This window comes from Boleophthalmus pectinirostris, unplaced genomic scaffold (assembly GCF_026225935.1).
Source record: "Boleophthalmus pectinirostris isolate CB_2022bp ecotype Guang Dong unplaced genomic scaffold, ASM2622593v1 HiC_scaffold_8, whole genome shotgun sequence".
In the NCBI taxonomy this organism is placed as follows: Eukaryota; Metazoa; Chordata; class Actinopteri; order Gobiiformes; family Gobiidae; genus Boleophthalmus; species Boleophthalmus pectinirostris.
In genome coordinates, this window is record NW_026571515.1 from 24538846 (window position 1) to 24565749 (window position 26904).

At 37.1% G+C, this 26904-nt stretch overlaps 2 protein-coding genes across 2 annotated transcripts in view; one reads left to right on the forward strand and one right to left on the reverse strand.

Moving 5' to 3' along the window:
• The window catches only part of cacna2d3a (calcium channel, voltage-dependent, alpha 2/delta subunit 3a), a 117515-nt gene that overhangs the window by 1155 nt on the left and 89456 nt on the right, over positions 1-26904 (reverse strand). The window contains exons 20-34 of the mRNA XM_055165906.1: positions 25807-25852; positions 25156-25253; positions 24983-25076; positions 24351-24446; positions 24152-24270; positions 23263-23340; positions 10464-10525; positions 10351-10395; positions 10193-10255; positions 9343-9413; positions 7120-7195; positions 6886-6938; positions 6665-6720; positions 4756-4870; positions 1360-1472 (exon numbers count right to left, since the gene is read on the reverse strand). Of these exons, the coding sequence (XP_055021881.1) occupies positions 1360-1472; positions 4756-4870; positions 6665-6720; positions 6886-6938; positions 7120-7195; positions 9343-9413; positions 10193-10255; positions 10351-10395; positions 10464-10525; positions 23263-23340; positions 24152-24270; positions 24351-24446; positions 24983-25076; positions 25156-25253; positions 25807-25852 (1185 nt within the window). The remainder of the gene's footprint in view (positions 1-1359; positions 1473-4755; positions 4871-6664; positions 6721-6885; positions 6939-7119; positions 7196-9342; positions 9414-10192; positions 10256-10350; positions 10396-10463; positions 10526-23262; positions 23341-24151; positions 24271-24350; positions 24447-24982; positions 25077-25155; positions 25254-25806; positions 25853-26904) is intronic.
• LOC129412441 (leucine-rich repeat and transmembrane domain-containing protein 1) lies at positions 15498-22412 on the forward strand. Its single transcript, XM_055166429.1, has 4 exons — positions 15498-15979; positions 18028-18415; positions 18754-18959; positions 20587-22412. The coding sequence occupies exons 1-4, from the start codon at positions 15973-15975 to the stop codon at positions 21084-21086; spliced, it is 1101 nt and encodes a 366-aa protein (XP_055022404.1). The 5' UTR covers positions 15498-15972; the 3' UTR covers positions 21087-22412.

A 26904-nucleotide genomic window follows, 5' to 3' on the forward strand; every position in this document is an offset into this window, starting at 1 on the left:
CAAAAAATAAACATACAAAAATATATATCTTCACTGTCTATGAAAATGAATCAACATTTTGGCCATTATCAAGTCAACAACAATCAACAGTCAACAGCAAAACGTCAAAATAATGAGGTAAATAATTAGCGTAGTACTTACGACATAGCTTCATAGAGCAACTCTATTAATTACATGCATGCATGTATTTGTTCAGTTTGTGTTAATGTTATAATTCTTAATCATTATTTGCCACATCTTAGTAGATTTTTGTCTGTCTATATGCAGCAACATGAAAGCCCGCCCTGTTCCAGCTTAGTGCCTTCACATAGTGGTAGAGCCTCTGTCTGTTAGTGATCAGTGTGCTGTCAGAGCATTGGTCTGTTGTGTAAGATGATAGACAGGGCACTGTGAGGGCTCCCCACAACCCTCTCATCCATCACCGCGACAGAGGGCAAGAAAACTCCCCCAAACTTCAACATAAATTAAAACAATGTACAGTCTTCCCATCTCTGTCACAGGGGAGAGGAACACATGCACAGTCCATTATTCCAGCAGGGGGAATCAAAGGAACATCACTTTTCTAACATAAGCACGTCATTATGGTGTCTGGATGAGGTGTGTGGGGTGAGTGTAGATCAGAGAATTTGAATTTCAAACACTACTTGCTATTTTACATTACTTATACTTTATGGGAACAGTACTTTTATAATTATTTTAAAGTGCAAATGCCTTACATTTCTGTGAGCATCATTGAGTATGAGCTTATTTGAGCACAATTAATTTATGTCACCTTTTATCTCAAAGCAAAATTATACTGATAAAGTTTGCTGAGGTTCACTATGTAATTTTTCTGATGGAAAGTCTGACACAGGGATGTTCAAGGGCCAAATATTGAATCATATTTGAAGAGGAGGGCCAAAGACTGGTTGTCAATAAGTGGATCATTCAGATGGGTGGATTTTACATAGTTTTGACACACTGCCATTGCTTGGAACATTAATATTAGGTCTGTATCATAATGTAATGTGATGTTATTGAGGTTACAGTGGTAGCATTACTTACATTTAAAAGGTAAAAAATATAGCCTAAAATCAACTGGGCCAGTTCCGCAAAAGGCAGTCAAATCTATGGAGAAGTGATCACAGTATGAAGTTTTTTTTAATATATATTTTATGAAATGAAATATGAGCAATAAAAACACCTGCAATAAAATAAAAGCCTACCATATTACGGAGCATCCCAGACAAAGCAAAAACATAGTGGACCTTTGATTTTTGACACATCAAACAAAAAATAGTACTACTTTTACATGCACTTACTTGTTTCATTTGTGCTTAAAAATATACTTTAAAATTGCATTAGTCAAGTAAAGGATATACATGATTTCAATGGGGTCCATAGTGATGGGCTCAAACATGCTGCAGTCACACTTGTTGTCTACTACCACCATGAAGAGGTTACTGCTGGGGATCTGCTGGATCACAAAGGACCTGACAAACACACAGATATTAAAATAAACACAGAATAATGTCAAGAAACAAGCACATAATATTGATTTGCATAGGTTTGGACGAATGAATCTTTTATTTACTACTAAAAATGGAAATATTTGAGTTATATGTAGTTGCTCTCTGTTCCTGCCCGTAAAAAGGAAAAAGGAAATGCAAAAACCCAAACACCTCTTTAGTAATATTTCCACCCCGCTAATTTAATACCATGACTAATTTCCTGTGGCTATGTTAAGTCTACAAACCCTGAGGAGTTCCAGCAGCACCACACGCTAATATAGTGATCCCACCATAACCGAGAGCAGGCACAACCAGATCCACAAATAGACCAGGCCAGTTCCGATCTGGGTGAAGTGAGATCTGCCAATATTTAATAATCCACACTAAAGCCAGCCACGCTTCACCAGCTGACACAAAACAGAGCTCCTATGGCCAAACCCATTCTCACAGGACAGCTGCTGGAGTAACTGAGGCCTGAGGACACAAACAAGGAAAGGTACACAAAGCTGCTAAGTAATGATGATTAAATGATTAAACATTACTAAACAGAGATGAATATTTAGGCCAAATTCCCATAGTGCCAAAGGTGCACTATGTAACTGTTCATGTGGAGGAACCGTCACCATTGCTTATGCCCATGAAGATTTAGCGCTTTGCCTAGGATAATCCACAGTAATATTAAATTGATCCATCCCCAAGGAGACAAGGTAATGCAACTACGCCAAGTAAAAGGTAAGGGGGAGGCAGTAAGAATGTATGTTTTTCAATATGTTTTTGAGCAATACAAACATCTGTAATAGGAAAAATTGACAGGTAAGTGACAAACTGTGGAACATTCCAGGTAAAGACTTTAAATACTTTGTAATTTCATGTTACATACTCTACTTTAAGTTATGTCCATCAAAATAAATCCATGAGACATTCTAACAATCTAAATTCTCATGGTTTATAACGTCAAGAACTAAGGTCTGAAACCACGGGATTCATTGGGCTTAACACTTTTGGATGTCATTTTATTTCCAGTCATTTCATAATTAGATAATTGGGCCAGAGCTGTGGTATGACTCTTAGAAACATCTGTCTTCACAGTTTAGGAAATGTGACCAACGACTACGCAATATAATTTTACAAATACTAATTCAATGACTTAAATTACTCCAAAGTTCAATAAACACACAATGGCTTTTCCATCTCTCTTATTGCATTTGCAGCATAAGATACTATGACTTCATGTGTATTTTTTAATCATTTAACACATTTTTACAGGGCTGCTCGAGGTTTCAGGTCTTCTGTAAACATGTAAAAACTTTGAGCAAGCTGGGTTTTTTTTTTCAGTGCTTAGTTTATGCAAATGAGCCATGTCATTTTAATTTCTGTAAAATGTAAACAAATGTGCGCAAAGCTGAATAAAGCTCATTATATAAAACAGGCTGATGTGGCTCTATAGTAGTTATGTTTTATATGTTGTAAAGTTGAGTTTATTTATGCAGACGATTAGAATTAATTATTTGCTGCAGTGTAGAACATGTACAAAGTATTTGGAAATGTTCAATTTGATCTGCGCAGTGGAGTGTGGGATACCTCATAGCTTCTTACCGCTGGTTAGGAGTTTCCTATGCTAAAGGAGCTATGAAAGGAAGCATAAATGCTCCTTTCCTTACTTCTTCCTAACCTCACTGATCAATTTGGATGCTCCTTGTCATGGCGGACGATGACGCACGTCCGGGGCAATGTGAAGAAAAGGAACTTCCTAAGCGCATTTAATCATTTTCTTATGCAGCCCATGTACTTATATTTTTTATACTCATTTGTTTAAAAATGTTGTTTGAAAATCTTCTCTAAATATATAAAGATAGGATCTTATTCAAACAGTTTTCAAAAGCTAAGAATAACAGCATAAACTTACATATGGCTTTGAATGTTTAAGTTTGAGCATGTAGCTCATATGGGGTACAGGCCATAGTATGAGAGGATATACGGCTCTCACTATTGTCCATAATAACATCACAATGACTGTCCAAGGACTGAAATATGGCACTTGTTCTAAATCTTGCCGCTTAAAACATAAAAAAAAAAATAGGATAATGTAATGTATAATATATATTATTCTCTTTTGGGAAGCATTAGACTCACAGTATTCAGATCCGCACCCCAGCAGACACACATGCAGAGAGTAAAGAGGGCTTTAGTGGGCCATAGCTTAGGGTCTATTTCCACCAATGTAAAGCACTCACACGTGCCCCAATGTAAGGAGCAAAGCCCGGCCAGTGCATAACCTAACACAGATGTCTATCACCAATTTTCTCTATTACTAATACTGTAAGAGTGCAAACATTTATGAATAAAAGCTCCATTTTACTTTGTCAAAACCAGTGGATTTTAAAAAAGATCTGCCCCAATGTGACATTATAGAGTGTGCTAGTCTCAGCTTTAATATGATATGTACGTGATGTATGAACTCAAATTATTATTATCTGGTAGGTACTATACCTGGATGACTGAGGGATTACAAAAATATAAGACTGCATGGTAATATAAAAGAAAATACTATTATTTAATGTTGAAAATCACTCTGTTACAATCTATTTTCTAAGTTTTTTATTATCATCGCGGTATCAGAATTGATATTCGAGTACTGAGCCGATACCTTAGTATTGAAATTGAAATCTTAGTAGCACAACAACACTAATGGTAGTAATACTTTACTAGTAATACTACTAGTACTATGGCTAATATAATGGGGCCATAACACTTTAAAAAGTATTTAAGCTAATTTCCTATTTTCTCAAATAAAAGTAGAAGTATGTGGAGAAGTACGTCCAAGGAGCACACAATACAGCACACATGGGACAGATCCACAGCTGGGAGCAATGAAGCCCAGTGGAGGGATCCGGAGAACACCCCACAATTGCCTGACAGAAAAGCCCCAATTGTTAATGGGGACCACACTCATTTTGCCATTTTTAAAGGAAGCTGTTTTTTCCAGCGCTCTCCCTGGTCTCTAAATGCCTCGTATTTCAAACGCCCGAGGAGAGGCTGAGTGTGTGTCTCTGATGGATGACCCGGATAAAAGCGTTTTCAACACACAACAAATGATTCGAATGCGTTGCTCATTATGGGGCATTATGCAGATGAAAATGTCTCCACTTAACCATAATTGGTGCTTCATTGTTATCTTCTGCCGTAGTTGCCAAAAGTTAAAGTCTCATTAGTCTAAAGCAGTGTTGTGTTTAGTTGTGAATGTATTTTGAATGTGTGATTGTACTTGATGCAGCCGTCGCAGTCGGTGTGGCCCATGTTCTCTTTGATGGTCCTCTCCGAAACAAAGGCTGGGTACTCTGTGTCACACGGGACCTGCATGGACCGCCCTATCCTCTGAGCTAGAAAGGAAAAACAGAATAAATTTAAATAATTAAATATAATGTATAATATAAATACAATACATTTAAAAATATTGTTAGGAAATCTGTATTTATAAAAAGTACTACCAGTCTGATTACTACAATGCTATTATTACAACACCAGAGTCCAGAAGGTAAAGCATTTCAGTGTACTTAAGTGTGGCTTGGTATGGACCCAGTTTGGTACTAATGCAGACTTGGCTTGGTCCTTTCCTAGACCTGATTTAGTCCAGGTCTAGTCCAGGTTTAGTTTCATGTTCATTTCCAATTATGTTGTGGACTGTGTAGTGTGAACGCAGCCAAAATGTGCAGCGATCCTTTCAGTTTGCCTTCCAATGCTCCAAAATAAATTACTTGAACTATGCTGCCTTCTAGAGGTCTCCAACAGCACTGCATGGAAAGGAAACACTAATTCCCCTCAAGTCAATATTTGGGAAGCTTAAGACACAACTCATCTAACCGGCACTTTGAAATTGAAGTACCATAGTGTTGTGATATGTAGACTGCTTAGATAGCGGATTATTCTCTATGTTTGGGTGGCATGGTTTAATTAATGTGCGTTGCTTTGCGGTGTGTGTATGTACTGTATAAACTATCTGAGAACAAAGGCTACGTGCACAAACTGGTCTTAGTCAGGCTCGAGAGGCTGTGCATATTGGGTTACGGACCGAACCGCCGGCTGTTTTAGCTCTGTGTCTCTGTTGTAAAAAGATATAGAAAACTCGGCTAAGACATGAGACTAGCCAGCTGTGAAATTGTCCCGACTGCAATGACCAGATTCACTTTATTATTTGGGATGAGAGTGTGCAAGGGAAGTGTTTTATAGACCTCCATTTTGCGGTCTCTGTGTCTCTCTCACCCTGCCGGCTATCTGCATATTAGTTTTGGCCTAAAATTAAAATGCAGCTTATAGGTCTAGCGTTTCTGACAGGCAACAAGTATTCAACACTTCATAAAGCACAAGGCAACATGGTGTTCAGCTCTTGGCAACGGTGATAAGTATGTGTAAGTGAGTGTGTGAGTGCAAAAAGAGACAGAAGAAGAAAGGGAAGAATAAAACCAAAGGAGCAAAGACATAGGCAACATAATGAAAATGTGGGATTTAATAGTTCTCCTGTTACAAATAGAAATTGGCCCTGGTTTGTTCTAATAACACATGTAGTGTAAGAAATCGTAAAGTGCTGCATTACTTTCTAAACCCAGTTAACAAGACTGAATGGTTGGTCTTGGACAGGACTGACATCAAGGGTTAGGAGTAGACATGAAAAAAACTTTTTTTTATTAATGTATTTTCAATTTTTGCTCTTTTTCCTTATACTATACTTGCTGATTTGACATGCTGATTTGTTGCTACATGCTTATTTAGGGTGACCAGGAAAAAAAACTGGTTGGTAATAATAACACTGAGTGCATAATTAAGGAAAAATGTTACGCACTCAGCCCATTCACGGCTAAAATGTGTCAGTATAGTCATATTTTCTTTGTGTTTTGGTCATTTTTAAGCAGCTTTTCTATATTCCTACACAAATGTCAGTTCATGCCTCTCTTTACTGTTGACAGCGATCAGTCTGGTCAAAAACAGGGACTCCTGGAACATTTCTTAAACAAAAATGGGACAAATCACGGGTTTTGGATAAATCTTCTGGGACAGGGCTCAAAACTGGGACTGTCCTGGGGAAACCGAAATGTCTGGTCACCCTATGCTTGTTGCTACACAGAATACACTATCTATATTTTTCTGAACATTATAGAATTACAAGTGACCAGTCATACCTTTTGTTGTGAGGTCTGAGTACCACCAGCTGTACAGGTTGAACTCCATCAGAAAGCTAAACAGAAAGTTACAAAAATTTACGATGACATTCAAGTTCTCTTCTTTTTCAATTTTCTTCATGATATATGCATTTAAAATCAGTTCTACAATGTATTGTCAATAAATCCACTATGCAGTCCACTATCTGAGCTAATGTGCAATAATTTTGATATAATCTTACATGACAAGTTCAGTCAAAATCCACTTGATTGCAGAGAAGAAGGCAAAGTACGGCTGCAGAGTGAAACAGAAAAAAGATGTTGATAGAAAGCAGACCCTTTTGTATACATAGTGTACAAAAAAAAAGTAGTTGAATTAATGATAATGGGTCAGGTTTTCACATATTTCAACTGTGCATATACTCCCATTATATAACCACCTCGTACAATGTAGAAACGGTTGAATAATTGCTTACGTCTAGGAGAGTGTGTCCACTGCCGCTGCTCTCTGAAAAGACCCAGCACAGTGCTTGATAGTCATACAGTGTCACTCTGGAACACAAAGCAAAGAAAACCAAGGATCATCAACACAGATAGACATAGAAAGAGAATATATATTTTTTAACCGTTGGACTTTGTATACATGGGGCTATTCATTTAGATAAAGGCAGTGGTGTAGATGTACGGCAGCACAAAAGCTGTAAACCAAACACTGCTCTCATGGCCAAAGCAAATTTAAAATGGATTGAGGAAAAAAAAACAACAACAATGTGAAACCAAAATTTGAATTTTATAAACCTACTTGCTCCAAAAAAATCATGATCATGTTCCCTTACTAATAGATACTAATAGATTCTTCTTTGTTGTGTCTTCCACCCCCTGCTGAGGAGTGCTTTTACCCACCAGGACTCAGATATATAAATTAAAAGGAAAAATAAAATATTGAAAGCTGAGAGTGTCCCAGGAGGTTGCCCAAAGTGGTGTCCAGAGGTGTGTGTGGATGATTGGAGGATATTGAGAGGGATATTGTGGGGTTAAGGGCTTAGTGGACCCAGAGGAGGTGATGTCTGGGGCCGTCTGTCTGTGAGGTTATGGAGAGGTAGTCTAACACACATCTACACTCTGAAAGGCCAGACAGTGTTTCCTAAGCTGTGGTCCAGGGCAGAGGAATGTATGAGTGGGGCTGGCCTATCGACAGCCTCCGGCCAGTATTCATCATTGTAGGGACAGTGGGGTCATACGGGCTTATTCAGCACTAGCCGAGGTCGTATTGTGTAATCAATCCACATTATCTACAGTATTATTCATGGATATCAGAGCGATGAAAAATATGCACTATTTCCATAGCAATTAGGCATGGTTCGATACGGATTTTTGAGCTGATACAGATACCTAATATTTAGCTTGCTGTGGCCGATAACCAGTTTATGGATACCAATATTTAGCTTTTAATATAAATAGCAAGGCTCACAAACTTATTTTAAGTTGAAATAAAGATACACATTAACTGACAATGTAGTTATCAGAGATATAAAATAATTTGTTGCATGTTTGTGTAGCCATATGGATATATTTTTTGCCTAATTGCTCTTCCATTTACATTTTTACTCATGAGTCTGTTCAAAAAGACAAATATGATGCACTGAGCACAATCTGGGAATGACACACGAGCACACAGAGACTGGGGCATTGCCAAAAAAAGATCGATAAATATGAGAGAGTTTTTCCAACTATCTGTATTCAATATTGGGACAGATATACCCTCCATCCCTAATAGCAATTAACAATTCAAAACAATCTTATGAAAAAAGATGGCCATGACTGAAGAATATTAAAAACAGGCTTATAAATAAACTGATAAATACTAAATTATATACTGCATTTTGGTATCTGTTTGAAACACAGGTTTGAACTGTGTAAAGGACAGAATAAAAGTTCATTTTAGTGTGACTGTGCATCATTACTCAGATCAATGAATGTTTGATCCAGTTTTGATATTGTAGCATCATGTGTCATGAGAGATTTCTGGAACTGCTTTAAAATCCTTTATGACAGATCATATTGGACTCATTAGCACTAAGATGTTTGAAATTAGTCTTCATCCTAAAACCCCCGTCACTACTCATTCATTTACTATCTGACATTTTAAATTTTCAGAAAGCTCAGTTGTGGGACATGAGTAAAGCCATTTGTTTGTATGGTTGTAAAACATCAACTGTCAAGTCCCAAGATCAAACCTTGTCAGTTTTTATGACTATTTGTCACATGCGATTCTACATCAAGGCAATGTTTGAAAAATGGTCTACAGCACACCATGGAAGCACTCAGTCTCTTCAATGTCGTCATAACAGAAATAATAGCAGGAATGATGTCTTCTTGGGTTGTATTACCAAATCTAGAGCTGAAAGTCTCCACCCATGTCTTCAGGCACTAGGCTACAGTAGAGAGCATGGATCGGAGAAATGTGTGTCCAACTTCAAGTTTTGTCCTAATTCCTCGCTTCAGGAAAAGATTTGCTGTAATCCCCAAACGGAGAGCTGTGCCCGTGAGGTCAAGGTTCAGTAATGAATAGCTTAACATGATCAGTGAAGTCAAGAGCTGTCAGCGCCACAGGAGACAGGCCTGAGTTAGCGCCCACTTACATGAACAGAACATACACTGTATATTTGTGCTACACTTGTGATGACAGAGACGCTTACCTTTTAAAAGAGCCCATCTGTAGGAGCTTGTTCATAACTGCTCCCTCAGCCTCACCAAAGAATTTTCCAGTCTGAAAAAAATGATAAAATGTAGAATTGTAAGAAACAATATTTGTAATTTGTCCTCTATCAAACCAGTGGTGGAAGAAGTACTCAATTATTATACGGTGAGTTTAATTAAGTAAAAGCACAGATACTAAGCAAAGAAATACTCAAGTAAAATTTAATTTAATTTAAAAATCTACTTAAATAAAAGTACCTGTTTCAAATGTACTTCAAGAGTAAAAAGTAAAAGTCTTTAATGCAGATTTTGACATCTAATAAAGCTTCGAATGCATTGATTTTAATAAAGATTTGTGCTGAATTTTGCTTTGTATATTTGTAGTTTGCTCAAACTAAAAATGTGTTAAAATAAATCCACAGGCTTTTCAGCAGGTCTCAAACAATAGTAAAAAATAAAAATAATAAGTAGTGGTAGTAAAAGTAAAAAGTAAAATCTACTTTAGTAAAGTGCAGTTACCTAAAATGTATACTTAAGTACAGCACTTTTTTATGTTCCACCATTGTATCAAACTAATGTGTAAACTGTATGTGTTGTGAATTATGCAGACACCACTGTTACTATAATCTAAGAGTCTAAATTGCACAACAAAAACTATGAGAGATGCATGAAAAGAACATGAGACCACCAAGGCCAAAGACCGCCAGAGGTCTGATATTTGGGATGAGCCAGAGTGATGAGATGGCTGGTGACAGTTAAGCATACAGCAGTACTATTCTCTTGAATGTGGTGTAAAATAACACATGAGGACAATCCAAAACAAAACATTTTACATGTAGTTAGCCTTACCAATGTGTAATCCTCTGCTACCAGAATGAAGCCATTATTGTCTATGAGGTAGCAGTTAATGTTCTGTTAAAAAGGGAATAACAAATAAATGAATACAAATTAGGTACACTTGCTGAGAAGACCTAAATGGGAAAAGTAACTATTAAAGGTATACAGACCTCATCATCACAACTGATAGAGCACTTTCTATCCAAAGCTGAACACTACAAGAAAAATTTGAAGTTTTAGCTGGTACAATATCAGTAAGACAGTGTGGTAAAAATGCCCTTACCTGTCTACTGGCCGTCCAAAATTTCTTCTGAAAAAACTCCAGTTTCATCTGAATTCCCACAGCTGGAAGAAAAGAAGACAGTGTTGAAAAAGTATATTTTTATTTAAAGTCATGAACACATTGGTGCATGGTTGTCCAAAATGTTTAAAATCAGATCATAACTGATACTAAAACTAATTTTAAAACTACTGGTAGATACTCATTTAGCAAGTATCAATACTAAAACACACACAACAGAACAACATTACCATTCCTGAAAAGTTTTAGTTTTAGTAATATAAATAAAATACTATTGTTTGTGTAGAAAATTACTACACATTGTCTATATAAAGATTTTTAAAAAACTTTTTTTTTTTTTAAATCGAGTATCAGGCCTATTCCTTGCCAAACCAGTTCTAACTCAATGTACTGCAATACAAAGGCAGGTCTATTGCTTCTATGATAAATTGAGTTAACTTGAAGTTCTCTAAAAAGTTGAATTATTGACCACTTTTGTAGCAAGTTGTCTGGAACTCATTGAGAACAAGGGGTGGTTACCAAAGTAAACATGGGCAACAGACATAGCGTACTTTGCACTTGGACGAACTGAATAATAGTGGGCTTGTTGTTAGTGAGTGTTTAAAGGCAGTGGGGTGCAGTGTCCTGTTTTAGCCCAAGCCCAGGGGAACAGGTGCAGATTATCTTGTCAGATCATTTGCCAGCATCTCTCCTCTCTTTTCTTCACCCACATACAACAACCTTGATATAATAGACTAAATAAGGAGGCATGGACAACGGCACTGGAAACAAGCAATACAAATCTATTTTTATTACACATGGTAGCAGAGAGAGTAAAAAATAAAACCATAGAATCTATGCTCTAATTAAATTGTCCAGCCATGGTATGGGATACAATTTGGATATTTTAATGAAGCTGTTATGTGACATTGTAATATAGCAGTGTCAGATTTAGATCCTTAAATTGTTGTTCTGAATCACTGCAAAGTCCTGTATGTTTAAAATAACATCTAAATGTCTGAACCCCAAGCATTAAATGTCTTATATTACACATAATTGACTTCCATGAGCTTTTAGCAATGTTATAATGTTGTTACCTCATCAAAAACATACCTGGAGTTGTGTTTTGTTTCATTCACACATGTTTATGAGTAATCCTTTACTGTGTCTGTCTGCATCCCCAAAGCTCAAAATTCTCTGTTCCACCTTGTGATGCCATGTAGTGGTATTTTTGAAGTAAACAACTATTTTTTACCTTTTGTTCAGCAGAGATGGGCAATTCCAGGGCTGAAATTATCCAAATAATTCTAGCAAAGGTGTTTAGAGTAAAAAACACAGTGGCGCACTTCCTGTATTAAAGCATGACATCACTAGGTAGAACAGAATGATTTTGATAGAAGAACTTAACCTATATATGCAGGGTTTGTAATAATAATAGTAATAAATGTAATAATAATAATAATAATAATAACCATTATTATTGTTATTGTTGTTATTATTATTATTATTATTATTATTATTATTATATCTTTCTCATGCAATTTACAGATTAACTATAACCCTCAATTATACAAAGTGCCTGTGTATTTATAAACCAATAGGTATGAATACTAATGCTAACGTGTACATGGGTTTGGGTGTGTGCGTGTGTGCGTGTGTGTGTGTGTACGAACATCAATATGTATTAGATTGTGTGTCTGTCTTGTGTATGTGTGTATACCAAACAAATTAGGTATGTATTCTTTCCTGCACTCCTAAAAGAGGAGTTTTGTGTTGTTTTCAGTAAACAGTTCTGCCGTCTTGTATCCTGTTCTGTATGTTAGAAGTTCGTTTAGCAAAATAAGTGTTAAAACTTTAGCCTAAACCCTTTCGGTCTGTAGAATAACTTTAGTGATATGCATCATTTCTGTACTAAATCATTGTAATATAATGTATCATTATGTTAACTGACCAAAGAAAATAAACTAAACTCAACAACAAACTCAAATTCTATTAAAATATAGAGTTAAAGTGGGACAGTATCTTAACTGATTGATTATATTTAATTTAATTTAATTAAACATGTGAATGAAACAATTTTATTTATTTATTTTTTTTTTTTTGAGGAAATGGCATTGTAACCAAAACTAGAAAATTGCATATGGGCCCTTAATCTATTTAGTCTGCCAGTGTACCATGATCTAGACAATCACCAGACTAATGCAAAGGATTTTTTCATGTTGTTTCTCTAGGTTATAGAAGCAGGTAAAAGTTCAGTGCTAGTGGCTCAGGGGAGTTCAGCTTAAAACAAAAAGACTAAAGCTCATTTTAATACTGTAGTATGTTGAATCCTGTTTAATTTCCCCAGAACTTGGAAATATGTGTGTCATGAGATGAACTGAAAAGATGAAGAGACATAAATCCCCTTTCATATATTCATATTTCAAAATCTACTACTATAGTCAAGGGAAAACGCGATGCTCTGTAATGAGTATGATCAAAGGGAGTATTATGAAGTAGGATGTCACATTATAGGGCATATATAAGTTAAGATTCACAATCATTCACAAGTTTGTAACCTTTAATTTAAAGAGTTGTCAAATACATCAATAAATAAATACTAATCTATACTAAAACTAGTGCTGAAACTAAATACTCATTTGGACAAAGACAAAACTGGACCTTTTCTGAATAGTTTTAAAATGATCTTGACCTATCAGAGCTGCTAAAAGACCACATGGTTTATTTAAAACAAAACGATGAAATGAAAATTCTATTGTTGATTATTGAGACTTTTTAACATTTTTTTATTATTAAAATGTTAGTATTTAAACAGAATTGAATAATAATACTTTTAACAGAAACTAATATTGTGATATATTTAATGTTTGTTTTGGTAAATTGCAAGTCAATTTCATAATGCATAATAGAAAACAGGGCTGGATATCATTCAGAATCTGCCAATACGATACATACGTCGATACATAAGCCACGATACAATACGTATCTTGATACAGTGGACTTACAATTCAATACGATTCAATACGATTCAATGCGATACAATAGATTTCATTATTGATTCAATGCGATTCAATAAAACATAATGGCTAAATCATAGCTGTGATGACAAAAGTCTTTGTCAAACCACTTCTTGTGCAAAGTTAAAATTAAACACTCCCATTTTACTCATCAAAACAGCGAATATGTCAAATGTGTTGCATAAACAAGTTTCCCTCCACTGAACAAGCAACAAAACTGTAGCTCTGTAACAAAATTATTTAGTAAAATTTACCAAAAAATACTCTTGGCGATATATCAATACAATAGCCCCCGATATCTTTACTGTATCACCACATTAAACAATACGATATATCAATATTTCTACATTTTTGCACACCTGTAATAGAGGCATGAACTCATGATGTGAATGGCAAAAGCAGGTGTATGGTCTGCCACAAACAGCCTGTCTAAACCATGGGCCTTGTTGTGCTGTCTGATGCATCTGTCTCAGACTGGAGCAGTAGCGCACCTCTGGGGGCAGGCCCACGCTTCGCTGCCCTCTCAGAGAAACACACTGATTTGTGAGGGCTGATGGGCTCATGTGCAGAGAAGAGCCTCGGACACAAACACAAGGGTGGACTGTGTCAGGGAGAGCACTAACATTTGGAAGAAGAGCCCAACAGAAGGCTGAGAAATGCCCCCGGTACAAAACCTGACCTTTACATTCACACTAGAAGAATACTGTTGCACTAATGTGACTCAACAAGCAGAGGGAATCCTTTCAAAGTTTAGATTCACAGTGTCCTGTACACACAATTCTGCCATGGTTTATACTTATTTTTTATTATGTCTTATTACATGTGTTAGGTGTGTTAATGAACTATTTGTTATATATATGGTTATTATTGCCTTGTGTGGGTGGAAGGTTGAGGGAAAGGTGTTTTATTTGGTGGTCTAGTTCTTGATATTTCTTTATTTCTTTCAGCAGTCATAGGTTAGACACATGCATATATCAGCTGTAAAGTATGCACATAACAATAAATATGAAAGCGAAATACTGAGGAAATTATAGTGCAGTTAGTCACACTTTATTGACGCATCAGTCAGCTGAGGACACTCCCACATGTTAACAGAAGAAAACTGCATAATTATCTTACAGAAAAATCACGAGAAATCATGGGCTTTTCACAAGTGCAATTCTCATAGCATATTTTCAGATGAATTTAGCAGAGATAAAAAATCTAATCAAAATACTACAACAGTAGGCAGGATATTTTGTGGTCTTGAATTGACTGAAATGTATGCCACTATTCTTGTCTCCTTTTCAACATTGGCTTGCCACAGATGTGATGTGTGATGATTTGCATAGAATTTGCATAGACATTTTTATGACTACAGCTGCCCTTCACACTTTGAATGCAACTCTCTAATTGGGGTTGAACCAAGCACAAGAAGTCTACTATCCCTGGATTTGTATATATTTTAGACATATCTTATAAACTAAAGCTAAAATGCTCTCCAAGGTTTGTATGGCTGAAGCATAATATAAAAATAAATCAATTTAATACAATATGGCTGTGCACAATGTACATTAGAATAATAAGCCCTGTCAGAAGGACGAAGGACACAACATAAGGAACAAGTCAAGGTCAGTGTGACAACATGATCATATTCACTGCTGATATAATTTGATCATTAATCTTTTCCTCAATCCTTTTTGGTGGCTCTCCTTCAAGTGACCCAGCAGCTCATAAAAACTGTCATTTCATTTACCACAAACATCTCACGCACATGAGCTGCCACAGCTTAGTGCCACTGTACCCTGTTTGTGTGTGTTTTTGTGCTTTGGTGCGTGTTGTATTACCGTGTACCCTTATACCACCCCCTCCCCCCTTCTCCTTTGCCCATGGCTTGTGCATAATCACTTCATGCCAGTGCGACATGGCACGCTGGCAAAACTGAGCTCGCTGCTGCAATGCCTGTCCAACCATTTGAGTATTTGTGTTGACACACTGCTATCCCGATCTATATTTGTCTTGTTTAAGTCTGCAACAGAAATAGGAGATCTTGGGAGTGTGAGAGATTTAGGGGTTCAGCTGTCCACCGGGGGACGTCACACTGGTAGCGCTAACACGTGCTTTACACTTGGGACGATGTATAGCTTTGAGGTAGACATCAAAAGGCAGTGAATTTCAATAGGAAGGAACAAAAAAAAAAAAAGAAGAAATTATAATGGGGAGAGTGTGAGGAGTGAGAGAGAGGAAGAGAGAGAGGCAGCGCTGCTTTAACTCCTAGTCATTCCAGACTGCCTGCTTGGCTTGGCTGGATCATGCTCTCTGCCTTCTGACCTGACCAGTCCAATGGGGTTACAACATGGGTGCCTGAACAGGGTTGAGGATCCTAAGAGCTTTCCAGAGGCAACATCTTTGAAATGAACGACTAATGGATCGCCAACCAACAACAATTACCCAAATTCAAAAAAGGGAATTAAGACGACATTGGGCTTAAGCTGCTTGCCCTAAGATTGGCAGTTATGAGAGGTAAGTCACCAGGGATGTGAACAATATTGCATGTGCATTGTACATTTGTGACTATGTAGGCTGATCTGTTGTGTAACTAGGAAACAATGAACTAACAATTTTACGCTTTAACACACAATATGTGAAGTAAATTTCGCATCTCACTTGTGACTGATTTAATGTGCAGCTTTAGGTCCCACTTGCAGCACCTTCACCCGTACAGGCACTAATCTGATTTACATAATTTGTTTGGGCATTTTGACAAGCTTGACTGTGTTGTGCTGAAGGGACACAACAGTGAAAAAGCTATTTGCTTGTGTTGACCTCATTCTAGAGCGGCTGTTACCACGCTCCAGTGAGCTGATGCCCTGTTAATGTTGTGTTATATGTGTAGGTATGCTTTGTATGTTTATTTTGAATGCACATATGTGCTGGCACCTTTGATTACATGCATTCTCATTTAGTTAACAAGGATAGTGATTAACAGACGGCTTTACACAGCAGCACATCACATTTCTAGTCAACCATGCTCTGAACTGATGTTTTCTCTCTTTTTGGCTCAAAAAATAACAACATAGAACAAAAACAAAAGCCTCAGGTGTCAGTGTTAACCAACACCTGAGACACAAGTTATTTTCTAACCTGCAAATCATGAATGTACACCTGTAACCTCATAAATAAAGAACAAGTATTTTTTTTTATTTTTTTTTTACAAAATATACTGTATATTTTAACTAAGAAAATTCTGGCACCTTTGCTATTCACGATAATTCATTAACCAGATTAACGGTTAACTGTTATGCACGACTGTTTCTATGTAAATAATTAATGAAATAATTAATGAATGATGATTATGTAGTACCATGTAATGAAATGAATTCCAGTTGTATGAAATGAAACACAGTACAGTCATATTTGATCACAAGATAGTCTAATCTTTGTGCCAGTCCCAAATCATCATAATTCCTTCAGGGTGGCAATCCCACTTGAAACTGATATGCTAAATAATTTTGGGAAATCAGTACACACTATAAAGGCACTGGGCATCTACAGAAACACATTTATTCTTCCATCACAATCGTATTCATGATAAGTAATACAGAATTGTGCACCTATAAAGTCATAAGCATTTTGACCATTGTAAACATGACCTTATCATGACATTTGCCATTCGTGATTACATTTAGATTATTTAGTGCTAAAATCTTACAGCCATTTGATATGAAAATACACTTCAACAATCTGATCTGTTCCTAGAGGTCATCTACAGACAAAATATTATATTTCTCTCTCAGACGTCATGTGTATGGGGCTAGCTGCATTCTCAGGCTTAGCTGCAGTTCATTGAGCCTGAAGCTAGCCCAGGCAATGCTAAAAATACAACTGCAATGTTCCAGATGGAATAGACATCTCAAAGGCTATCAGACAGTGGTATCTGCTGTGTATGGCTCTGTGTGTGGGTGGAGAGTAGGTGAGGGGCCAGTCTTTATCTGGGGTCACCACTCCTGAACAGGGGTGGGAGGAAAGAATTTTGCATAAAGGTCTTTATTAAATAGAAATAAAGGATGAATGAGAACAAGATGTGGAATCACTCACAAAATGGCAGTAAATTATGTTTGAGTAAAATATGCCTTTACATTCCATAATCCACTTGTATCCTGTAGTCTATGACTGCAACACAAGCTTTTTGTTATTTATTAAGGCTGACTTCACAAAGCATCACAAAATTCTGTAGGCTATATATCATTAAGGTGACATCAGCAAAAAGCAGAAACTAGCTGATAAAGCTGCCTGCACAACATAGGAGGGCTTTTTAAAGGTCTGGCAACATCACCTGAAGGTTTTATGTTTTTTTGTTGTTCTTTTTTTTCAACTAGATATGAAAGTAAACAGTAAATTTATCATTTTACAGTCATCAAAAAGTTTATAGAGACAATTCACTTTGAAATCACTTGTTTCGTGATCTCACTCTTAATGAAAGATAATATTATAGCCATAGTGGTGTGAATATTAAGATGTAAACAACAAGTGTTCAAAATCTGTGGGTAAATGTTCTGGTTTCTCTGTAGTGGCAGTGGTATGGGCCCTCTTTCCCCTCCTCCTCGCTCCATCTCTTGCCTGTCCCAAAGAATGCACCTGCAACAGCAACACCAAAGTAGTGGACTGCCGTGGACGCGGCCTCTATGACATTCCCAGGCGGCTCCATCCAGATACACAAGAACTCTATCTGCAGGACAACCGGATCCGAGGACTGGGCTCAATGGCATTCCGTGACATTCCTCTTGTCAGAATTCTGGATCTGTCAAATAATTCCATATCGACAATTTCCCCGACAGCTCTCCTAGGTTTGAGGACGCTCCAGCGCCTCAGTCTGGCCCATAACAGCCTCCGAGAGCTGGATAAGAGGCTACTGGGTCCAGTGCGATCACTATCACACCTGGATCTATCACACAACAGGTATGTTGCAAGCACCCAGATCAATGATAAGAACAATCTTGTTTATATATGTGGTATGCGTTTCTTCTTAAATAAATTGCAGTTTTCTCCATTTTTAGTCTTGGCTCGGGTTTAGCTTTGATATACTGAGTTTTCACTAGTTAAGTCCTGGTCAGTTCAAGGTAAATCCTTGTATGCTTCAATTAATGAAATGCAAATCATAACCATAACTTAAGGCAATATTTCTTGAGATAGGCATTCCTAATAAATAACTTTTTAGTAGTTAAAAGGGCCACTGGAAGTTTTAGGGAACCTACTATTGATGCTGTATTAACTGAAGTCCCTGTGCTCTATTCCAGTTTGGGCAGTTTGCCCACTGCCATAGGGGAAGGCCTGAGGAACGTGAGCCACCTGGGCCTAGCTCATAACCGCTTCATCAGACTAGAGCGCTCCCTGCTAGAGAACTTGGAACACATCAACAGTATTACGCTGAGAGGAAACCCCTGGAGGTGTGACTGTCAGCTCATAGGCCTCAAGCTCTGGCTCGAGACCTACCTCTTCAAAGGTCAGTTTCATTTTAGCTCAACACACATGACAACTGTAGTTTTGATGTGGACCTGTGCATATTATTTTCAAACTCAAACCCCAAATCACCATTCCATTCTAACGTACTTGATGGAGGGCTAACAAGAAATTTCTTTCATTATAATCCAAAAAAGTGACGACAAATAATTGATCTTTATGTTTAAATGCTACCGCAAAAAATGCAATGTACAAAAGACACACAGACGTACAGCCATAGGCACAGTTAAAGCTCATCCAACTCTACTGGTGAGTCCAACCAGGAGGAGAGAGAGTCTGTAAGAAGGATTAGGAGTTAAATTCCCATCCACTTTCATTTCCATGCCGCACCAACCCCAGCCTGCATTAGATAACAAAGTACCCACTGCTCAGTCAACGCTAGGTTCACAAGCTCACATAAGAGTTGGTTGGCTGCCCTCCCACATGCCCGCTTAGCTTGACATGATGGCTGAAAATTCTAATTACTGGAAAACAGAACAATGCTGCCAGATACAAGGATGGGTAGCTAATGCAGAGTTACGAGTTAATCACAGAGGCAGAGAGTAGGCTGCATGTGACGGGGTACACACTGCAGCAGAACTGGTACAGAGTAACAAAGAGGAGATTTACGGTATGTGCAGGCAAGCTTGTGGAGTCTCAATGTTCCTCAGTCATTTGACTCCAGGGATTCAGCTGACACGTGTCTGATCATATCATACAAGAAGCTCATTATACACTGAGATTATAGGAAGGATTAGTGCATTGTCTATAAAAGTGGAATCTTAGTTAGTACACTGTCACAGGGCATTTACAGGATGTGCCAGTTGACAGGCGTTGAGATATTTTTATAAACATGTATCGAGCCCAAACCCAAACATACTTACATAAGTACTTACTGGACAAATTCAGTAATTACTACCACTCGATTACATAAGGACACAAAAATAATACTAATATTCTAGTGGTACTGCTGAAAATAGCCGGGTTCCCTTCTAGTAGCAGGTGTAGACACTAACTGAACAGTTTCTGGCAACAGTGAAGAATGTAAAGCCTTTTAAGTGAGACTTTATAGTGAATGTAAAGTGAGCACCATCTTAATCAGAATAGATATGTTTCTAGACATGTTTCTGAAAACATATTACAGTAATTCAGTATAATTATGCAATAAAATGAGTACGAGGAACAGTACTATCCATAGTAATACTATGCATATCCTCCTGAAACCCGGCCCATTCATTTGCATCCTTTATAGTGGACACTGAGTTAACCAGTCAATCTTTTATGTGTTTTGAGATAGACTCTTAATGAGGGGACTAGGTTCCACTGCCTAAATAGGGCTGGGGGATTATAAGGTACTATCATGTCCAGAATTTAAAAAAAATAACTCAGTAGTAGTTAGTGTGGAGCAGCTCTATGATTAAAAAAAAAAACTAAAAACATTGTACATTGTACACTGATTTAACACCAAAATGTCCCCCGGCATCCATTACAGAGAACATGTTACAAAATTATAAATTAAAATAAAAATAAAAATAGAAATCACAAAAATATATATATTGCCATATACTTTTTTTCTTTAGGTCCCAGGAGGATATGTCACATTATTATAACTATACACTTTTAATATCTAGGTGGCGCTGTAGATGAGATTCTTTGCACCCAACCTGATGAGATGAAGAACAGAGATTTACAGAAGATCCCATACCAGCTCTTCCATACCTGCATGACCACAAGCTACCACTACCTATTTGCCAACATCCAACACCTGGAGTCAGACAGGCTGCTCCGAGGCCACGCCCACGGCAACCACCCCTCAGGTCACACCCACCATGTCACCATGGGAGATAGCGGAGGCGGCGGGGGAGGGGGAAACGTGCCTGAGTGCGAAGCCAAGCAAAAACAAAGACCGGTGAACTTGCGCCACGCTATAGCTACGGTGATTATAACTGGAGTGGTATGTGGGATTGTGTGTCTCATGATGCTCGCAGCCGCAGTGTATGGCTGTGCCTACGCTGCTATCATGGCCAAATATCAGAGAGAGCTCAAGAAGAACGAGGAGTTGGCAGCAGCGCAGGGGGCGGATCACGCAACAGCAGATGAGAAAGAACCACTGGAAAATGCAATTGCTTAAAACAAAACTGAAAAATTTACACAGAATTTGCAGGTTTGAACCCTTTAAACTACAATACAGAGGCCATACTAAGTGTTTGAGATGAGTGAGTGAAAATGTTTATTTATGTGCATCAAATCATTTAGCAAAAACTTCCAAGTAGCAAAAAATACCAATATCTGACTATGCACTAAGGCTTGCATCCACTGCCTGTCTCACCTTGATCAGGTCACTCCATTAAGTTTACATTTTGTTATAAAAGCTATTTAATATGTCAGGTGCAAAAGGATATCTGGGCTGACTACTGTACTTATGGTTCAATGGGCAATATGAAATCACTAATATTCCTAAAAGAACAATAAACTACCCTACACGAATATATTGTAAACATAAAACAGTCTTTAAAAAAATAAGTTTAATGCGCATTTGAAATATATCAAATATCTGGTTATAATTTTGAAAACACTCAATGGTAACCTATAATGAATTTAAAATATAAATGGACTGGTGTGAGGAATAATATGGGTCAAGCTAAGAATTTCATTATTGTCTGAAAAGTACATATCAGAAATGACAGGTCTATATATTTATAAGATGTCTTTGTAGGTATATTAGTAAAGTCAGAGTTGTATGTACTAGATAGTTCCCTGAAAAAAAATACAAAAGCAGTAGGCAGCTGTCATTAAAGTTGTGTCCTGTTGACTGGGAGTGTATGTGTCTACATTAGCGTTGTACTAACCCATGTTTGGAGTTTATAAAGACTGTGCCTATTTGCAAATGAAGGAGAATATTTTTTGATAAAGAGAAGCAATAATGCAACTAATGCGAATGCGAAAGTATACATAGACCTGATGTCTTCTATATTAACTTTTGAATAAAAAGACTTTAAAGCTACCTGCCAATGCTACAGAACAACCATTCTAAAGATGTGTTCAGGGATTTGTAATTTTATTGATCACTGTATTTTATAAAATAAACAAATATATGGATTATTTTTCATGTTTAAACAATGTGCATATCATGTCATTATATTACTCAGATTTCCTGATCAAACTAACTAGAGTGATGTCATGGCTATTTTCTCTGAACTATTCGTCTACAAGAGTGGCTTCCACTGTGACATTTGTGTTGTTGGAGGACTATTGTGTTTTCTGTATTTCATCCAAGAACTGGGCACTGATTTGGAAAACATTGTGAAGCATATTCATTATTCATTACTTTATGTAAATAGAAAAAAGCACTACTCAAAAGGAATATTTAAGATCCTATAGCTGAACATTTATGAACTGACTGACATAACTGAAATTTATTTTCTCTAATGTTCTAAATATATTCATATCTTTCAAACCGCAGCCTCATTCTTCTTGAATAACTTGGTTTAATCGTTCAAGTGGGGGTTGATACTGTGCACATTACACATACACATTGATAATTAGCAGTACTATATACATCCACATATGGTTAGACTCTCATAGCCAAACCTGGGCTGCACGTGGCCTGGTATGTGACCACATCCATATACATGCAGTGTGCGTGTGCAGGGTTACTGTGTGACTCAAACAATGTCCCGCGGCTCGTGGTGATGATGTCATCAACTTGTCCAGTTATGTTAGCGTCTTTAGAGTCTGCAGCTCCACGGATCCAGGGCAGTACTGGCCCTAACCAGCCTATACACAATTTGCATTCTAAGCCTACATCTCAGTCAGAGCTCAGTACTTATATCTCTGCTGCATCTCTGGGTTATATATTAAAGTCTATTCAGCTCACAAGAGAGTCTACAAATGTATTATTCTTTACAAACTGACCATTTAATTTTCCTTCTAACAAAATATAATCAGTTTAAACAAAAATCACTATATTTTTGATCTTCATTATAACAGCATATGTCAAAGGTACACTGCTTTAGGAACATTCATGGTCATGTATAAATGATTTCATGCAGGTTGAAAATAATCAAAATAAATGTGAACTAAACCAAACCAAATGCTCCAGAGAAAACATCAAAATAAAATCCATCAAGCATAACATGACTGAGAAGCTATAGGATTGCAAAAAGCGTGTTCAATGCAGAATTGTTGCATGTGGGCACTAAAGGCAGAGCTCAGAAGAGGAGAAGCATGCAGAGCCCACACTGACAGTAGTAATTGTAGAGAAGTGTGCGAGAGGAGGGGAAACAGCCACTTTAGTGAGCACTTACCCGCAGCTATCGGCGATTTCCTCTCATCCAGGAGCTGAATGGCTGTGCTGGCCAAGACTACGCTCTTGTTTTCAGATCCTACGCAACGCAAAGTTCAGATTAGACCACTCTGAGTTACTATGTCATTGCCTGATCAGGTTTAATTAGAATGTAAATATTTCCAACTATTTGTCTGATTCCGAGTTACAGAGCTTATTCATAAGGATTAAACATAGGTAAAAGTATACTTAAAACTAGGGATGCACCAATACAATATTGGGATTGTATATAGGCACAAAAAAATTAGCTGGATCGAATATCAAGAGTCCAAATATCAGTGCAGCCAATGAATGAAACCGCTGTATAACACATATGGATCGGTTTTGTCTTATTTTATTTGTATTGAAAGGAAGTAAATACAATTTTCAATCCCTGTATTGGTATATTGGCAGATACTTGAAGCTATAGCATTGGAATAAGAGTTGGAACTGATAAAGCTGGATCAGATCTCTCCAACATCACCAGACAAAACAAAAGTATGCATTTTGCTAGTTCTCATTAAAATCCAACCTTAAAGAAAAGTCTAGATGGGTGTCCCAAATCCCATGATGTTTTGCCAAGAGGAAACTTGTGTAATCTGGTTTAAATCACTTTATTTCAGTTGACTTGTTAGTTGCTCTAATGGAAGCCCAAGGCTAAGTGCGATGAGTGCACACTTTATTTTGGAGAGGATGATTTTAGTAGGTGCTTCCGTGTACTGTATGCTGCCGTTTTGTGAAATATTCTTTTGTTGGGGTCAAAGGGATATGAAAATAACTGTAGCTGTAAGTGCCATTCCTAAAAGCACAGGCTAGAATTCAGGTCTAGGGTCAAGGGTACACTAGAATTCAGAGGAATGACCAGTACTCACCAGTAAATGGCAGAGAGTAGACAAATGTCCCAGGAACTTGCTCAGCGGCTCTTTTGTACCAAAGGGGAAAGTGATCTGCATTAAACACTCCTTCTTTGTCCTCAGCTGTCAGGAAATCTCTTAAAGCACAAGCAAATACAAATCATCAATGGCAAAATCTTGAATATGGAAAAATATCACTGATAATACGTCTGCTTACTGGTTAGTAAGCTCATCGGGAACTACAAACAAGTTGATCCTAGAAAGGCCAGTTCTTGTGCCCAGATACGCGATCTCCACACCTTTGTCTGAATTCCTGTTAAGAGCAGTAACAGTGTTAAGAGCAGTGATGAGAAGAATACTTTGGGAATGTATTCAGTTACAGAATACTGAATACCCAAATTAAAATATTTTGTAACATACTCTGTTGCACAGTCAAAGTAGTGTATTCTGAATACTCTGAATACTTTTACAGTTGCATTATATCATATATATCATGATTTACATCTACAAACAGCTTTACTGTCTATGCACTGTTCGTTAAAAATATCATACATGAGTTTATTTTTAGATTTTTCTCACCAATATTGTGCAGTTCAAAGCCAAAATTGCATGATGAAGTACTGTTATGTATTTCTTGTAACTTAGTAAAGTTTCTGCATTCTGAATACCACCAAATGAAAGAGTAACTGTACCAGAACACAGGTTCTCAAAATCAGTATTCAGAATATGTATTTTCTACACATGTATTCAGTTACTTCCCAACACTGGATATGAGTAATTATGTTGATTACATTACATTATTATATTTATTTGACATAAAATCATATGAAGGAAAAATAAAGCACATACTCAGACTTATTTAAAACTAAGCTGGTCCAGTAGGCTTCCAGTGGAGCAGTAACCACAGCATCAAACAACACTTCTTGGATTAGCTCTTTGTCACCTAACCAGATGAAAGGTCACACAATAGTAAATCCAAATATGTATCTATGTCTGCATTTAAAATGAGAATGCTGACTTACATTTGAGCTGTGGTTCATGTCCACTCAGATAAAGTTTGATTGCTTCTATTTGGGGCAGGTATCGTTGGTCTGGGTGCTCATCTGTGTTGCAGTATGTCCTGTTGGTAAAAGAAGAGTAAAATGAGACTGAAAAAAAGTCAAATGGGTCATGTTGAGATGACGACAATGAATATATGAGTAGAAGGATTATGAGAGAAAAACTTTCAGGGAAGAAATCTTGACTGGAGGAAGGCAAACCAGGAAATTAAAGGGGGCATATTATGTAAAAGACTTTAAGGGTTTTTAACCATGTACTAACTAACCGTAACCTTTAACCATGTTTAATAACTTACTCAAACATATTTTGATTTATTAGTGTATATTTAATTAATCCTGTATTGTCTTGCATTTGAGTGCTAGGAAAACTCCTGTTTTCACCTAGGACCCCTATCTTCACCGTCTGCTCTATATTATATCAATACCTTAATAATGAACAAAATGTAAAATTATGATGTAAGAAAGTTATAGTTTTGTACCAAATACCTGAAAATCATAATTCTTTAAATTAGTCACTGAGTAAAAAAGATGAATAGGCCTGGGCTCCAAAATGGCCTGATAAAGTCTTCAAATGCAAAATGTAAAATGTAAGAGAAAAGTGCAATAATTTATTACCATTCATCAGCAAGTGCCACATCTGGATGCTCCAAGTCGTGAAGACCTGTTGAAAAGAACAGATCAGACTTTCATATCTCAGACGACATAAACATACGCACTCAATTTGAACTTGTATTATTATATGGTGGTTGGCATCCACACCTCACATGCACAGAGGGTTAAACACAGACAGAAAGTTGTAGTGAAAAATGTGTTTTTTGAATGATTGTGACAGCTCTGATTAGATCAGGAAAAGCCAAGTCATGCTTCGAGGGCTTTTTCTGATAGACATACTTAAAGAAACACACAGAAGACCACACCATGAATATTAACATGCATGAGGCTAGACAAGAAAATAGACACAGGCATATACAGACTACACTGTCAGACGACCTTAAAGCCACTAAAGAAATATTTAACTTCCTGTCTAATTGTGGTTTGAAAGCTAATTACTACATTAGTCAAAAGCCAGGGCAGAATAATAAAATAAACCAAATGTATATGAGTAGATAGGCCTACAGTGTAAGAGTGTTTGTTCAAGTCAGTTACAGTGACCCACAAAGTTGAGGAGGATCAGAGGTCACATCAACCAGCTGTAAATAGAACGTACATTTGCAGTCCACTGAGTTCATAGTTACAACGCTCATTCTTAGGGATGCACCGATACCGATTCTGGTATCGAATATCAGCATCAAACCAGGAAAATGTGCAGTACTGAGTATCAGTTCCATGTTATGTTACGTTCCATGTTGCGCCTCTGTCCTGGTTGAACTTTTTATTGACTGATGCAGGCCCAGGACATATCTTTGAGATGTTTGAACTTTAAATCATATAAAGCTGTTCAGTAGTTACTTGCAAGATATATAACAATTACAGAATGCAAGCAGATACATTTTGTAATAAATGAACGGTGTTTTGAAAGAATCCCTACACTAGTATTGGTTACTTGTGGATATTGGCAGATACTAATATCAATACTAGAGCCATAGAACTGATATCAGTATCGGAACTAAAAAATCTGGATCGGTGCACATCGAGTCCACATTAATCTTGCCTATACAGTTTCCTGTTAAAAATGTCTGTACTAAAATCTATATTAAGTAAATGACTCCTCTG